Source organism: Periophthalmus magnuspinnatus, chromosome 9 (assembly GCF_009829125.3).
Source record: "Periophthalmus magnuspinnatus isolate fPerMag1 chromosome 9, fPerMag1.2.pri, whole genome shotgun sequence".
Taxonomy (NCBI): Eukaryota; Metazoa; Chordata; class Actinopteri; order Gobiiformes; family Gobiidae; genus Periophthalmus; species Periophthalmus magnuspinnatus.
In genome coordinates, this window is record NC_047134.1 from 21278592 (window position 1) to 21296865 (window position 18274).

At 39.0% G+C, this 18274-nt stretch overlaps 1 protein-coding gene across 1 annotated transcript in view; it reads right to left on the reverse strand.

Moving 5' to 3' along the window:
- Positions 1 to 1739: 1739 nt before the first annotated feature.
- LOC117376143 (protein crumbs homolog 1-like) overlaps positions 1740 to 18274 on the reverse strand; it is a 33676-nt gene continuing 17141 nt past the window's right edge. The window contains exons 7-13 of the mRNA XM_033972550.2: positions 13416 to 14366; positions 11226 to 11767; positions 9450 to 9615; positions 7091 to 7952; positions 6561 to 6677; positions 6002 to 6128; positions 1740 to 1968 (exon numbers count right to left, since the gene is read on the reverse strand). Of these exons, the coding sequence (XP_033828441.1) occupies positions 1747 to 1968; positions 6002 to 6128; positions 6561 to 6677; positions 7091 to 7952; positions 9450 to 9615; positions 11226 to 11767; positions 13416 to 14366 (2987 nt within the window). The 3' untranslated portion in view covers positions 1740 to 1746. The remainder of the gene's footprint in view (positions 1969 to 6001; positions 6129 to 6560; positions 6678 to 7090; positions 7953 to 9449; positions 9616 to 11225; positions 11768 to 13415; positions 14367 to 18274) is intronic.

Consider the following 18274-nt stretch of genomic DNA (forward strand, 5'->3'; position numbering starts at 1 on the left):
ACCCGTCTGTACACGATAACACTACTTCTCCATCTCTGTCTGTGTACAAAATCATATAAATACAAAGCAAAAAGGTCATCAGCAAAAGCACATTCAAAAGGCACTGTTACAATTCAGGGGTGTATCATTTTGGTACAACTTCTATAATAACTACACCTTCATTAATAAAGCCGGTATTACGAGTCAGGCTTAGTAACGGCTTCAGCTACGGTTAGGAGTTAGGCTTATAATTAACCAGTTACTAAGCCTGAATCAGTCTTAATAAACCATTTATTCATTATGAATTAAGTATTTGTTCATGCTTTATTAAGTGTGTTTAAAGTATAGTTATTATAAGACATTACCGTATTTTTTAAAGGGACAATACAACATTTTTGGTAGCCTTTTTTCGGCATTATTACAATATGAAAAAAAAATAAAATAAAATCGTTCCCAAATTTTTCTACCAAGTGACCTGGGTCACTTCAGCTAATTTGCACAAAAAAAAGAAAGAAAAGAAAAAGAAATGTTGACTTTAAACAAATGTATGACTTCATATTTTTCCATTTCACTATTTTATGTTTTTAATATGTGTACTATATTTCAGCATAAAATATCTAAATGGAAAAAGGTGACATCATAGATTTATTTAAGGTCAAATTTTCTTTTTTTTTTTTTTTTTTTACGTGACACCGGATTAGATCTTATATTGTTTCATATTAAACATAAAATATTCCAAAAAATACAATTCAGTAGTGGAATAACTATTTAGTTTTGTGTTTTAGCTGTAATGCACTTCCTCATTTTTGACACTGCCAGATTCAGTTGGTGATAAAATCTGGGGCCTCTGAAAGGTAAAAGAAAAAACAGCTGAAAAAGTGAAAGTACTTCAAGTTGAAACAGAATGGCGACAGTTAGGAGCACCTTTAAGTCCAGTGGCATCAGATATAGAGCTGAGTTAATGCATCACTCTACTGAGGAAAACGTAAAAAATATGTAAAACCTTCGCAATAAATAGATAAGAAAGCAAAGACATTTTGATAGCAATCGCATCAAAACACAGTGACTTCAACTTTGCAATACAAATATTTACAATGCAGTGATCTGACAGAGTTCAGCCTTTATAAACTCCAGTGATGTTCATAGTTGGAGTAAAACATTGACACAATATTTACATCCAAAATATTGTCATGTATTCCATTCCTTGAACAATATATTATAATACAAGTCTTCAGTGAGTTCCCATCCAGTGTAAACTCCAATTCAGCAAGAGATTGTCAGCCTCTTTCTTTGTCTTAAAAAAAAAATCCTTCTTTTTTTTTAACAAATGAATCTGTCCCATTAAAGTCTATTGGTTATACAGTGTTTAGTAGATCCTTCCAAGCAAATATAGCCATGATATAGCCCCTATTTATGTCCCACTGGAGCTTCTGTAGTTCACAGTCACACCTAACTTTTGAAATGTTTAGTCCTGGTTTCAATCCTTTTTGTACTTAAACTTAATTTTGTGGTTCAATCCTTGCTTAAGTCTTGGGTTAGTCCTGTTTTTGTCCCACTGTAGATCTGGATCCATCCATTTTAAACTGGACATGATGCAGTGCTGTTTTAGAACATGTACTGTATCGGTTTAGCACTGGTTTAGTCCTGGTTGGGTCCTAGTTTCATCCTCACATCCAGAAAATCCTCCAGACCTCTTGGACCTACTGTAATATCCATGCGTGGTCCTCTTTACCAGGCCATATCCTGTGCCGGTGAGCCAAGTTGATGTTATATTAGCCTCTCCTCAGGGGGTACCTTGAGCACGCTGCCCATCTCAAGTCGGGCTCCGGCTACTTCCTGTGAGCTGGGGCTGTAGGTACCCTCGGATTGGCGCTTCTTTCGGGCTGTCATCACCAGGAAGAAGACAGCTAATATGGCCAGGAGAGCACACAGGGTGGTGAGAGGGATGGTAACAGCCAGCCACGGGATTCGCTCCTTCTGCTCCTCTTGCTGTAACACAGTAAAACACAAATGAGGAACTATTGTAAGATTTTATTTCAATTGTGCACATGATGGAAGTGATTACAAGTACTTTTTAAACTACTTTGGAAAACATAACCTTGGTATTTACTGCAGTGTAACTTAATGGTAAAATATTCTGCCTTAATTGTATTGTTACTGGCATTTAAACATGCTCTTGAGTACATTTGTGTTGGCATTTCAAGAACAGAAAATAATGCCTATAGAAAATACATATTACTTTCAATCCTGTCTGTAAGCAAGACATAACCATGGAGTTGTGATGAACACAGTTTGATGATATGCTCATAGCAAGTCTGGCGATGATTTATGGACTTAATACAATAAGGAAATCTCTTTCTACCCGTGACAAAACAAACAATTGGAATATTGAGGATGTTTTGTTAAACGGGATTAATGAAACAAAAATAAAATTCCAAGTATGTTTTTGATGAGAGCACAATGTTTTAACATGGTTAAAATGTCCAAAAAGTCTTTTTGCTTTTCAATTAAAATTTGGAGTAATACTAGTCTTTTAAATGAATATATGTGTCTTGCATTTTTTCAATTTCTTTATACAAAAGACCAGCAGAGCTCTAAAGGAGCTGGAGCAGATCTGCATTAACATAGTTAATCTATCTCATGTTTAGCGTTGCCACAAAAAAAACAACAAAAAAAACCCCACACACATGTATATATTTAGTGTAAACTGAAAAATTGCGTGTTGCACCTGATTTACCATTAGAAACTGTTATTCCCATCACAATTCGAATATCTACTTGCAACAGGCGCACTGTCACCGTACAGGAGCAAAATCTGCCCTGCGTCTGTAAAGCTTCTATAAGAGCATCTTCTTTTTAGCGTGCCCAATACACTTAGCACGTACACAGTAAATGTACCCTTTAGTTTTCATCATGTGCAGTGACGGGTTAAAGTTGATGGTTGTTATAGACAAAATAATCCATCTGTTTCAGTTGGCATCCTCATTTTAGTGCAGCTTTGAAGTGCTGGCGGTAAGTGAGGAAAAATAGTCAGTCTGACCAAAAACATGTGGACACGTCAGTGCTGTACTCCTGTTGTTTTTGTGCATCTGATTCAAAGTTTAAGATTCATAGTTTAAGTAGCACAATCCACCAATGTGTGACATGTCCTTCTCCGTTGGCCCCTAATGATAAAACAGCCCCTAATCATCTGTGGATTCTTAACAGGTACATAGTCAGTGCTCTTAAGACTTTAGCAAAGGAACTACCATCACAACTGAACTTGAGTGGCTAGTGCCTCAACCACATAAGACTACTTATCGCTCATAAGAGACAACACATCATGTCTGGTGATATCTGCCTGCTGCCTTTACCTCAATAAAGTGTCAAAGAAGAATTAAAAAATGTTATTCTCCCTCAGTGTGAATCTATAAAGTGTGAAAAACAGTTGCTGGCTCACAGCTAAACAGAAGTGGTTACATGCTTTGTATGAGCTGAAGGTGAATAGCCTGCAAGTTATTGTTTCAATGATAAAAATATAAATGATGGATCTGTTGTTAGTGTCATGAGTTCTAAAATTTTGAGCAGAGCAAACTTTCTCCTGAAAGTGACCAGCCCCATATTACATTTGCCCTGACAGGCAACTGAAGGAGAACAAGATAAAACCAGTCCACCACACTGTTAAAAGCAAAATCACTTTAAAACTTTTTTTTTTTTTTTTTTTTGGATCCAACTTTGATGCACTGTGTCATCCATTATATTGTACGTAATGGGTTTTTTTCATTACTTTCTGCAAAGGCTCTGTGCAGAAGGTAATGAATGGAAGTAAGCAAAATGTTTATAATCTTGTATAATTACATTTAAATGTTATATTTCTTGTTCCTTAAATGACATCTATCCTCTTCCACCAGTCAGTGTGTCTGCTTTGCTCTGAGCCTTTCACTGTGTCCTTCAGGACAACTGTCCCCAACTATGGGTCTCCATCCACAAACTGGAGCAAGAACTTTAGTCAGAGAAGAGGCACCAAATGTCCTGGTCCCAACTGGATGACCTCTGACCCTGACCGTGTTCCTACCCCTCCCAAACATCAGTATGTCCAAGTGGAGAGGAATTAAGAAACAGCGGCCATGTTGCATGACCTCTGACCCTGACTCTGCTCCTACCCCGCCCAAATGTCCCAGGGTGATTGAAAAGAGGAGTGAGAAGAGAAACAGACCCTCTGCTCTGGACAGAGTCTCTGGGAGGAGAGTCCTGAGGAGTACAGAGGAACTAGAGTTTATAATCTTCAGTCCCACAGAAAATCAACATTCCTGTCACACCAAGATGCAGAGTTTACTGTTCAGAAGAAGAATCCTGAGAAGCTAAGAGGACAGTCCTGAAGAAAATACAAATCAAACCGAAAGTCCAGGAAACACAGGACACAAGCACAGCAGCACAGAGAGAGAGACCTATTTAAGGTCCAGGACCTAATGCAGAAGAATGACCACAGCAAAGACATGAGTCATTAGTCCAGGACAAAGCATTTCTACTTCAGCGACTGCATTATGAAAGACCCACAGCAGGGGGGTTCAAACTATAGCCCAGGGGCCAAATGCAGTCCTCACACAATTTTTTGCTGGCCCTCCGGCTTCCTGCTGAATTGGCTCAAATGATCAAAATACTTTTTACTGTCATTTTACTATCAAAATGTAAGTACATAAAATTTTGATGTGATACAATGTTCCTAGCCTAAGTGTGGGGGCTCAGTCAAATACAGAAGCCCTGAGCGACAAGCGAAATCTTGTCTTTTCATAAGTTTATTTTTATTTTTTTTATCTGTGAATAGTAAAGGCAAAGTATGAATCAACGATTACACAATCACATATATATATGTATAAGTTGGAGCATATGTAGCCACCCAAATAGTTAAAAACCAAATAGCAATCTTGCTATGACAGAGTGGTTTGGGGTGCTTGGAAGAGCAAGTGGCAATGTTTTTAACATTGACGGCAAAGCAAATTGGCTTACATTTTTAATGAGAAGCTCTTGAAAGTTTGATTGATTGAAATTGAGTGGCTATATACGCTCCAACTTATACAGGGTGTGTTTGTGAATAGTAAGGGGAGCGTATGAATCAACGATTACACAGACAAAATAAAACTCATGAAAAGACAAGATTGTGACTTTTTGGTGTTTTTAGTCAAAGTGAATACATTCAAGATGCTGCCCTGTTATGCTATAATGTTTCTTTAAGTCTAATTCAGTAATTCAATTAGGAGATGTTGAGGAGCTTTTGTGTTTTCTATTCATTTGTGTGTGAGTGTGTGCAGATCATGTTCTGTATTTTTATAGCTTTGTTCATTGTGCGTTCTGTCTGTAACCCTGTGCACTTGGTCATTTCCCTCTGAGTTTTCAGAAGTCACTCAGATTAATTTTCTCCCACAGTTAGAGACACAGAAAATAAACCAAAAGTCTTCTCCACAGTCTCAGCGCAGCATTGTTTTTTGTTTTTTTCATGCATCATTTCTAGAAAAAGGGAGCTCTAAAGAAAATCTATTCACTTGTAAATAAACCTCTTATATCACAATTCACAATTTAAGTTGATGCAGACACTGAAAAAGAAAACATACATCTTGTTGTACCTGTAGTTTAGACATTTACAAACAGTGTTAAACATCACTTTAACTGTTCATGTTTCAGAATATGAACAGTAAAAAATGTTTACTTTAACCGCAATCATTTAACCGCAATTCAACATTTTTCAGAACCTTCGCTTCTTGCATTTAAAGTATATTTTATGAACATAGGCAGTATTTTATGTTCTAAAACTAAAAATACAATCACCAAGTTGACAAAAAAACATGTTTAGGAGCCAATAAAGCCTTAAATAAAGAATGTCGTTTTTGTATTTTTTTCTTGGGACATCAGATGGAAATTAGCCTTTAGCTGTAATCCAGTGTGTTTACATTCATGTTGAATCATGTCTGCTCATTAACATGCACTGCCCCAATCAAATAAAAATAAATGTAAAATGACCAACCACCCCATCTGGAAAAATAACTCACGGTGCTGTCACAGAGCTTGCCGCTGAAGCCCGGGGCGCAGATGCACTGGAAGCGGTTAAGTCGGTTCAGACAGGTGGCTCCGTTCAGACAGGGGCTCGACATACACTCGTCTATTTCTGTCTCACACCTGTAACACATCACAACACAAACCATCACTCCGGCTGACAGGAAGTGCTCGCCATGACCTCTGACTTCTGCTCACAGGTCGCAGACAGTTCACACCAGAGAGATGGCATACTACACACAGACCAGAGGGACTGTAGAAAATGTACATACTTTTTTAGCACAAGTATGTGTGGTATGTTAACGTTTGAAATATCAGCCTGCATATTGCATTTCTTTGTATTATTTAGTCATAGTATAGTTTTATGGGTATGCCTTTTAGAAGAGTTTACTGAGATGTTTATATCTATAGTATTATCTTTCATTGTAATATCTTTCATTGTAATATTTAAGTTTTAATATAGTATAGTAGTAGTAGGGAACAATGCCTTGTATCGTACAGGCCGCCATCTTTCGACAGTTTTACAGAGTAGATGTGCGAGTGTCTCGTACTGACCTGGAGCCAGTGTACCCAGGTTTACAGGTGCAGTTTCCTCCCATGTCCCCTCCAACACACACACCGCCATTTTCACAGGGGGTGTTTATGTCACATGAGACTGGAGGATAGCGCCACCTAATGGACACAAAAAGCATTGAAATTCAAAAGAATGTCTAGTGAACTGCTATTAGATTTTCAAGTTCAAGTGATGGAGTTTCAAATTTGTCTGGAGATAATGATTGTGTTTTTGGTATAGTATGGTCTATAGTCAGACTCAACTGTCCCAGAACCAAAACTAAGTATTATTAAATTAACCTCAAGTCCAATATATATACAAAAAAAAAAGACAAAGAATTCCTGATCCCAAAGGAAAAGTCAATTTTTCCAGATCTTCTTAAAGTCCATTTCATTTAGATTAACATAAAATAATTAGATAAAAAATGCTACAGAATATATTTATTTAGGGCTGATCAAGGACGTTTAACAGGTTATGATATTATATTGTTAAAAATCAACAGTAGAAACACAGAGTTCAGATATCTACTCACTGGCAGCGTTTTCCAATGTACCCTTGAGGACATGAGCAGGTGTGTGTCCCCATTGTCTCCACACACGTCCCTCCATTCACACAACTGAACTCCAGGCAGTTGTCCACTTCTTCATCACAATTCTTCCCTATGTATCCGGGCTCACAATCGCACCTGTAGTCTGCCATCAAATCTGTGCATGTTCCATAGATGCAGAGTTTATATTCGCACTCATTTATGTCATTTTCACACAGGATGCCCTCCCATCCCGGACTACAACTACAATTGAACTCATTGAATTGATCTTGGCACACCCCGTTGTTCAAACAAGGCTGTGAATCGCAGATCGGAGCACCTTTGCATCCAACATCTGGTTCGTGCCCACCTAATCGCATAAACCGACTAGCTTGAGGAACCTCGGCTACTTTTATTAGAGGAAGATAGACTCCGCCTACTCTAACTTCTCCCAGGCAACCGGTGTACTTCTCAGCTAACCAGATTTTAGTGTCATTCAGGAAGTTGAGGTTTCCACCATTTCCGAAGCTACTGCCAGCTCGGTTTCCGTCCACAGTAAGGCGCCAGCGAGACACGGGCATTTCGGGGTCAGCCATGCTAAGTTGGACGTTATGCCATGCGCCATCTGAAATGATTTGATCGCTAGTAAAGGCTAAAAGGTCAGATCCAGTACCGCTGTCCATTTTGACTAACAGAGTGGAGTTTAGCAGGCCCAAACAGAACACTTGGGTTTTGCCGTCGGCGCGGAGTAGGATGCCGTTCTCGTCTCGTGTTCGTAAATCCAGGGTGATGCTGGTGACCGGGCTGAGCAAAGAACCATTAGATGCATACTGAAGAGAGTTGTCCTGCAAGATGGCTTCTGTCAAACCTGTAAACACAAATAGATGTGAATCTTCTGTTATAATGAAGTCATATTTGGATTGGCAAACTTCTGTTCTGTTTTGAAAAATGTATTTGGATACATGACGTCATAAACCCGGCATCAACAGCATTTTTTTGTCCTTGTAAAAGATTTTGGATGTCATTAAAATTTGGGAATTTGAACTCATAAGACAGCCTGAATTCACATGATAGATAGATGAAACTATCAATCATGGCTATGACTAAAGTTTGTCTAGGCAAGGCAAGTTTATTTATTTGTATTTGTAAATAATCATCATAAAATTAATGATAAAACAGGAGAGTACAGAATAAAAACCTTTCAGTCGTATGCACAGCTAAACAGAACTGTTTTGAGCCTGGATTTAAACATTGTCAAAGTAGAGGCCTGTCACACATCTTCAGGAAGACTGTTCCAGGTTTTAGCTGCATAAAACTGAAATGCTGACTCCCCATGTTTAGTCCTGACTCTGGCCACGAGCAGGAGGCCGGTCCCTGAGGTCCTCGAAGTGCGAGATGGTTCATATGGCTCTAACATGTTGGAGATGTCTTTCTATGGCCTAGGACCAACGTACAAGTACACAAGCAGAGCTGCTTTAAAGTCTAGTCTCTACTGGAAGCCAGTGCAGAGACCTGAGTCTAGGCCAGTATCAGGGTCTAGGAGTAGTTGAACTGGTTAGCATTGGCTAATGCCAAATGCTAGCTGTGTTTCTATTACATTAGTTATTGCTCAATACTAAGCTCAGCTCGACTTGGTTGGACGGCAGTTCTAAGTTTAATTTCTGCCCTGTCCCACTGTGAGAGTTGTGACCCAGAAGTTATCACACAATATTTACCCCAGTACATTTTCATTACAGATGGAGAAAATCGTGCAGCGGACCTTAAGCTTTTTAAATTTATGTTGTCATGTTCACATTAAATTACATAAATTATCTGTTGCTATTTGAACCGTCTTCATCTAATTTAGCTGTATTTGTTTTTTAGTGTACTATTGTGCTACTGCAACTAACACTGTTTTGCACTCTAGTGCTAGTGTGTTAAGATGGGTTTTTCTGATATGTAATGTGTGTTGAAACAAAAAAATGCTGGTTATATTGTCAAAGAATGAAAACAAATTAAAGGACAATGATGATGAGGCATAGTTAATACGATTAAAAAGCATTTAGTTAATATCTGAGGATCACTGCTCTGAAAACTGCTTTGACCGTAGTAACAGTAGCTCAATTGGTATAACTACCCACTGCCTCGCCTGTTGGCGGTTCAATCTCCACCTGTTGGTGTGTCTAGGGACAAGATACCTTCGAGTTCACCTCACATGTTCCACTAGCTATTTCTCTCAGGTCTATTATTGGACCTGCACTATCCATTTCGAGGAACCCTTGTCTAGTCTGCAGCGTTAATTAAAAGCCGAATTAAACAAACTTGCCTTTTACCTGGCGCGACTCGACCTGTTGAGTGAGTGCATTTGGATTACTACTGTACTCACACTCGTATCCGTCCTGTAGGTCTACACAGCGCCCTCCTTTGAAACACGGGTTGTCCATGCACCACAGACGGGTTTGGCAGACGCGACCGGCGAAGTTACTGGGACACTTACACCTGAAGTCATTCCAGGTGACCTCACAGTGTCCACCGTTGAGGCAGGGTGCATTCTGGGCAAAGGGGAAGACAGATGGGTGGATTAGGCTAACGTAGTGATCGCTTGTTGTAAATTCTCTCGCCTGATTCTAGCGCCGTGTTTAGCTGCAGAGAGGATTGAACGCTATCTCGCAGATCAAAGGATTCACAGCCGGATCAATGTTAATAATGGTTTGTAGGCAATGCGGACTTCGTGATTTCACAGCAGCAAGACATGTTTGACATTGGTTTTAACTTTTCATCTGAAAGGAAGATTTCATTTTTGTGCATGCTGAACAAGGCAGTTTTTTGATCCGATGTCTGAATGATCGGTGCATAACCCTGACATATGGCAGTGTACGGTCCACTTTGTTGGCTTTAATCCCATTTGGGAGAGTTTAAACTCTGAACTTAAACTTCACTACTGCTGAAACAAACCACCTGCTACAACTACTATCTCTACTACTACCACACTGGCATACTACTACTGCTTACTTTCTTATTTCTGATCAATGTTTTCCTTAATCCATAAATAATCTATGGTCTGTTATTACTCTTTAATGCGATGAGGAAGGCAAGACGTGTATAGTGACAAAAATCACATGACATCATTTGTTGTGATTACATGTAAAAAAAAACATGTAAAAGTTGATGGCCAATATTCTTTTTATTGCAAAACCACCTGTTTTCTGGGGTGAACTAATTCTCATATTAACATAAATCCCTTTCATGAAACTTGAGGCTCCATTTATCCAGGCTTGGCGCTAGCACAAAAAATACACTGTATTTTGACAAATGGCAACCCTGATATTCTAATGCCACACAAGCTATGCCCATTTCATTTGACAACACAAGGTTTTAAACGGGATCTAATTGTGGATAAAATTGGCCCATATTACCTTAAACAGTACTTTTTACTGTACATTTCTATATATATCTACTTACTGCCCATCTCAAATATTTAATGTGTCCCCGCTGAGGATGAGCATGAATAAAGGTCTAGTGGTTCAGTCTAACTCGTAATAAACGCACAGATTTGAAGTATTCACTGTACTGACGACGACTCTATGGCCCTCAATCGACCCTCAGCTCTTAATGAGAAAAGTTTGGACACCCCTGGGCAAACCCCTTAGTTTAGACCTCCTGAAACACGATTCTTACAGGGCTTGTACTGAATTTTTATTTCGTGTGGTTGAAATAAATATACTTTTTCAGAAGACTGTTTTTTTCTTTTTTTTTTTGACTGAATGGAGTAATATCTAATACAGATGCTATTAACAAAGACACCAGTTTTCATATAATCAGATACATTTGTTTGCTAACTTGGAATCATGGGAAAACAACTGTCTGACACTATCCGAGTTGCTTCGCTGTCACGGTGCATTATATAGAGACAGAAAAGAGCACAAAGTGGGTGGAGATTGATGAGAACCGTGTGGGAACAACAGCAAGACACTATCCCAGGCTGTTGTTTCTGTGTCGTGGTGCATTATGACAGTGGCATAAAGGACTAAGTGGGTGAGGTTCAAACTAAAACACATTCCTTACCTAAAGTTCAAAATCAGGTACAGGCCCTTCATGAATTTTAAACCAGTCAATTGTTTTCCCATCAAAACTGTTCAGTCTTTATAATATATTGCCTTACCTTGCATGTGTCATCACTATGGCATCCCTCCAGGACATTTTCCTTTAGTAGAACCAGATAATTCTCCTCATTTTCTGTATCTTCTGCAGTGGTAAAATGTTTGTCGTCGATCCTCACATCTTGAAGACATCCTTTAAAATGTCCTCCCCAGGCATTCATATTCTTTTCAGGGGGCAAACCTCCAAGATACGCTACATCGCCAGCTTCAATCGTAACGTTACCTAAGGCGCGATGGTTCCCCGCTTTTGGAAACACCACGTGGCCGTATTGCACCTTTAATGTTACTAATGTATTGTTGCCGTCGGTAACAAACTTGGCTTCGGAGAGCAGGGTGGTGTGGGGGCTGTATATGGCCACGGTTCCTTCCTTGAGATAAATGGTTAGGTACGGCTTTTCTTCTCGCCTGAGCTGGAGCAATAGGCCGTTGTGTTTTAGTGAGCGTAAGAGGAATGAAATTGTGAAGTTTTCTCCGTGGCTCTCGGCGATGGCAAAGGCGGCGTAGCTAGTAGAATTTTCCTGTCCAAATGTCCAAGATGGGTATTCTGGAAACAGAGAGATAGTTAAATTCCATGAGTTCTGGGAGGATGAAATCTAAAACAGAATCAAGTTTGTTAATTCATCAAAGAAACAGCAACCAATGTTTACATAGTTACCATAGTTATATGTGGTAGGTCAAGTGATCATTCCTGATAGTAGCGGTTTTGGCCAACTTTTTGAAATTCCAAAGCAGTTATAAGCTATCAGTACCCTTACAGTTAACATGAGTAGGCTAACACACATGTTTAGTCATATCTTGGTGTGAAAAAGACAGATAAAAGGGGGGAAAAGTTTGACAAAAGAAAATATGATGAATAAATACTGGGATAAATCTGAATAATCGATTAAGATCAGATGCCAATTGCGTGGATCTTCATTATATAACTTTTTGGCTTGTTTCCTCAAAATTCCACAGTATGACATGAAACGCATTTATCTTCGTAGAGACCATGTTACAGATAGAATGTTTTTAATGTATTTTCTAGAAGGTGCCCAAACTTTTTTCACTGAGGGCCTTATTGTGAAAAATATTCTACACGTAGGGCCAGTGGTTAATATGGTGGACAATTCAGATGGATGTATTTGACATAGTTTTGACCTTATACTTTAAATAGGACTTGAAATATTAATATTAGGTCTGTATGACAATGTAATGTGACGTTATTTGGGTTATATTGGTAGGATTACTCAGATTTCCTTTAAAAAGTACTGATTATGATCAATTGGGCTAGTTCAACTGAAGGCCACAGGGCCAATAAAAATTGGTCTGAGGGTTGCATTTGTCCCGCAGGCCATAGTTTGGACACCCCTGTTCTAGAAATTGGTAATTGAATACATGCATTCATTTAATGGCATACTATGGAATATTTCAGGCAAAGCAACATTTCCATGGAGACAAGTGGGCCCTACCTGCTTGATAATGTTCTTTTTAATCCAGTGACATATAGGTAAGTGGATGGGCCATATATAGTCCTGCATGTCTTGGGAAAAGGAGTAAAGCAATTCCCAAAGCCAAACATTGAACAGACACGTCATCTTGTAAAATTAACTTTGCTTTAACTAAATCACAGATAAACCTGCTCCCACATCCTCCAAGTTTACAGAGGTCACAGTGTGGGAGTGGTCTGCTGTGTATGCTCAAGACACGCTACTGCTAAGTCCTTTATAATGTATCAAAGTATCACAATATTGGCTACTTAATTAGCAGTGAAATCTGGAGGAAGAACATAAACCGCGTAACGGTTTTCTATTTTCTGTGTGTTTTGTATGAGAAATATAAAGATAAATGATTTATACATACACAAGATTATGTTTACAATTGGAAAACATTAAGTATTTGGAAACCATTACAGCACAGGTGGCATTTGTGGGCAATGCAGAAAACATCATTTGCCCAATTAAAATGATTGTTACAGTAAAAAGTAGTATATATGTGTATGTGTGCTCTAGCATGAATCTATACAAACAAATAAATCCCACATATATATTTTTTTTTAGTATTTAGTGTGTATATATTATTGTCTATTTTGTGACAATGTAAAAAAATCTCAAAATACTATCCTCACAATACAATAAAAGTAGTCTCATGTGTCTCACTGGCTTTAAAAGTACTATTTAGAGTTGAAAACTCTAAAATACATTGCTTGTTCTTACCTTGTTGACACGTCTCTCCATAGTAGGGCCGTCGGCACTGGCAGCTGGCTCGCACCCATAGGTCCACACACTCCCCTCTCCCCTGGCATGGGTCCTCCTCACACCACTCCTGTTTGGTGCACCCCAGCGTCATACTCCTAACCTCCTCCCTCAGAAGGTCCTGGGGCAGTAAAGGCTTATGGTCTACATACAGGTCCTCCATGCACCCTATGAACCCCTTTCCGCTTGAAGTTCTTGCTAGGAACTCTGCCGGGGCTCCTCCGATGTACATTTGCTTAAAAAGACCAAGCTGAAGGAACATTAAGTGATTATAACCTTCGTTTTTGACTTTGCATCCTTCCAAACAACCCGGTCCTTTTAAAGTCATGACCAGTTTTTCATCCATGGTCACCGTAACCTCTCTCCACTCCCCATCGTTGACTGGTACAGGGTGGGACGCCTGCAGAACTTTGCCCGATTTCACTTTAGCTCGCAGTACTCCTCCGGCAACTTCCAAGTACAAGTAGTTTTCAACGGTACCTCGAAAATACAACACCATATCCGGCAAAGTAGACCTGAAACGAAATTGTAAGTGCATCTCGTTGCGGATGTCTGCTTGTTTGGTTTTGTTGGTGAATTCCGGCGTTCCCATATGGACGTAGCCTTCCGAGTTGAATGAGAAAGTCGTGGAGGTATTGCACAGTTTTCCGGTCCATCCAGGTTGGCAGAGGCAGATGTAGGTGTGGATTCCATCGTTGGTTAACGTGGGCAAACAGGAGGCATTGTTTTGGCACAGGTGAAACTGGCAGCCGATCAATCGCACGTCACACTCCGGCCCGCCCCAAGGATCCTGCCCCGGGGCGGACGGAGGGGGGCAGTAGCATTTGTAGGAGTTGATACCATCTTCGCAAGTGGCGTTGTTGTGGCAGGGGCCGCTGTCACACTCGTTTATGTCGACCTCACAGTGTACTCCTGGGGAGAAGTAGGGGAAAGGAAAGTTGGGTTGGAAACAGGTTCAAAGTTACTCAAAGTTAAGCAGGATTTAAGTGAATATAATGGATTTTGGAACATCAATTCCTGTCTGTCTTTTTTTGAAAATTAAATTAAAAACATTAGCTTGGCTGTTGACTGGATGGTTGACATCTACTACTTATAGGCTACTACTTCACAATCTCTACTACTATTACTACTACTACTTCAAAAGTTATTATTTTGTGGTATTATACAGTACTTCCTACTATAAATACTATTGCTTGTACTTTCTGTGCTGCTTGCAACAGTCAAAAAGTTAAGTTGACAAAATTAAGTAAGTGTACCTGTTTATAAGTGACATTTTAAGGTCTTTTGTCCATTCAAAAGACATAATATTTTGTTTTGAGTTGTTATTTGCTATGGCATTCGTGCTAGATTTTAATCATTTTTTTGAACCGATGAATACGTCACCTTTACATTTAATTATTTTAGCATGATCCAAAACAAATTAGGGTTTTAACTTAAATCTTAACCTTAAACTTAATCTTCAATATTACCACAAACAAACAGAATAGGTTATTTTATTATTTATGTTCTTTATCCTATTTTTTTTAGCTTTATTTTCGAATCACACCATTCAAAGAAATCAAAATCTGGGTCACAATAACAATCTTCAGTAGGCTACTCCAACATTACCCAGATGTACCCAAATCAAATTACTATTCAAAATCATAGAGAGCCATGCGACAGAAATGCAAACAAAATTCAATAATTCAGTCCAGTATTGCCTTAATACTGATCAGCTGTTTCCTATTGCCATTTGCAGATGGGACACACAAGGAAATAGCTTGTCATTACACAGAGGTGAACACAATTTGTACGGCAATGTAATATAATAAAACCATATTAGTTTAGCAATCAGACAATTCATATGTTGCAGGATTTGTGAATGAAACCACAAACGCCACAAACATTACAAGGAATCAACCGCATGAAGCTACAGTGCGTCCTAATTCCTAGTAGCAGCAGTCAACTTGCGTTACAAAAATCTGTTTAGGTTAGCCATGCCAAGAATTAGACACCACCCTTTAGGTACTTTAAAGTTTACACTAATAAAATGCTAAATGCTAAATAGATTGTACCTGCCATCCAGATAGCATTATGCCACCAGCAAAGCAATAGCATCCACTTTCCTCCCAGCATGATCCAACGAATAAAATCGACCACAATGACACTTCCTAAGCTAAACTCCTCTTGGCCTTACGAAGCAGTTGTGCATGTATACTCCTCCGCACTGTACCAGGAGTGATCGCACGTTCCTGCCCACTTTTTCATTTTCCCTCCCTCACTCTGGTCCTCACAAGCCCTGCCCATCCCAAACACAAGCACAGGAGTAAGTACAAGGATAAGTAAGCTGTGAGGAGCCAGCTGGCCGGAGTCACTGTCCGATGGACCGGCCCCCACCCTGCTGAGAGACCGTCTCATGACATCACCAGGTGGAACAGAGTGTTTAGAGAGTCTTAAAAATGAGACAGACTGAAGTACTTGGTATGGTATGTTATGGTATGCTTTTATTTGAACAGGGACAGTGCACAACATTACATTGACCTTAAAAAACAGGAAAGATGTCTGGTGCCAGGTTATAGCATAAATACTAATTTCCACCTGTAGTCCCTGGACAGGCTGATGTTTAGTAAAAATAAGTTTGGTGTAGATGGATGAGAAACCTGTAAATCTATGATACATATATCAAATACAACACATCTCACATTCAAATACGACATTTCTAAAAACATTCAGCTCACACACACACTTCCATACCAAATTATTCACACACACAAACACTGAGTTTCAAATATGCACATACTCTTTCTTTCATACACATTCACTAATGAGTGCAAATTTGCTTTGATATTAACCATTCCTTTGTCACCTGTGCAAACCTTTGAAAACTTGTACATGCTATAATCTCATTTGGCAAACTATTCCACTGACTCACAGCAACAATCGAGAAAGCCGATTTTTCAACATACATGAATGAAAACTGAGTAACATCATTATTGATAGGCCTGAGGTTCACAATGTTTTCAGGCTGGGACCCCCCAAAATAACCATGAAACTGAGCCGTGACCCCCGCAGCGAAATGAGAATAAGGTAATTTCGAGGTACAAAACAGGTTTTGTTATTTATTTTCATAAAGAGTGAGCTACAGGTGAGGCTTCACTGTTCATGAATGTTAAAGGTCCTGTATTGTAATATTTTTTCTGATCTGTTATAATGTTGTTTCCTCATCACAAACAGACCTGGAGTTCTGTTTTGTTTCATTCACACACGTTTAACACTCAAACCCTGCATATTTAGGCTATGTTCTCCTCTGAAACTAAAAACACTTCTCCTTGTGATGTCATGAAGTGGAAATAAAGGAAATGATCCACTTTTTAAACTCACTAGATACACTAGATACATACACCTTCACTAGAATCATTTGATCATTTCAGCCCTGGGTTTGCCAAACTTTGACGTTACAGCTATTGTTTTAGGCTCATTGAAACTGGTTCACTCCTTGGTGCACCAGGAAATGAAACATGTCTATGGACAATCTCAACTGTGCAAAAGGTAAAGCATAAATATTAAAAAATAAAAGCAACACCTGACGTTTTGAAGTGAGTGAAGAGTAAAGCAGTTCAAGTGGGGCTAAAAAGTAGCTGTTAAGTTAAAAACTACCACTAAATGACATCACAAGGTGGAACAGAGCCTTTTGAGCTTTGGAGATGTAGACAAACTAATACTAAAGAGAGACTTAAATGTTCAATAATTAAAGTAGTATCAGATATGATTTTGTACATTTTAGCAGCAGTAGCAATAATAGAATATTAGGTATCCATCCATCCATCCATCCATTTTCTTCCGCTTATCCAGAGCCGGGTCGCGGTGGCAGCAGTCTAAGCAGGGACTCCCAAACTTCCCTCACCCCAGACACGTCCTCCAGCTCCTCCAGTGGGATTCCAAGGTGTTCCCAGGCCGAGAATATTAGGTAATGCTTTATAAAAACTACACCTTAGTCTTAATAAAGCATGAACAAAGACTTCATTTATAATTAGTTTTTAGCCATACTTATAATTAAGAAAAATCAGGCTTAGTAACTAATTAAGAGGTTGTTCAAAGGTATAGGTCAGGCATACCCAAAGTCCGGCCCGGGGGCCAATTGCGGCCCATGTACAAATTTCCAATGGCCCACAGCCTCTGGAATAAAAATAATTATGTGTGGCCCGTCAGCACTGTTGATCAGTCTAAAATACATATGTTACATCTCGCTGAGTTTTATCACCAACTGGATAAAGACAGGTTTAAAGAAATTCACACCTTTGCTAAGAAAATGCTCAGTTTGGTTCAACATATTTGTGTGAGAAGACGTTCTTGGTTATGAACTTTAACAAAAACTGTGCGAGGACAAGTCTAACTGACTCTCACCTGCGTGACACTTTGCACATCAAAACCACTGTCTTTTAGCCAGACCTGGTTTATTTACTACAGTCCAGATCTCAGTTTCACCCTTCACATTAGTGCAAGTTATTTGTTTGCCTTCTGACGTGAATAAATTCGAAAATCTCAATTAATTTATTTTATTGTGATTATCAAAACCACAGTTTAAATGTTTACTTTTTTTTTTTAACATTCATTTTGTTTTTGAAAGGTGAAAGCCATTTGCAATGAAAAGTAAAAAATAATTAAATAGTTAATTTGCATTTAATATTAATGGTTCAAAGAATGATCACGCCGAATGGTCGGCCCCCAAACATTTTCACATCACCAAATCTGGCCCTTTTTGCAAAAAGTTTGGACACCCCTGGTATAGGTATTATAAAGTGTTATTGAATATCTACCGGTTAAATTCAATAAGGGAAGAC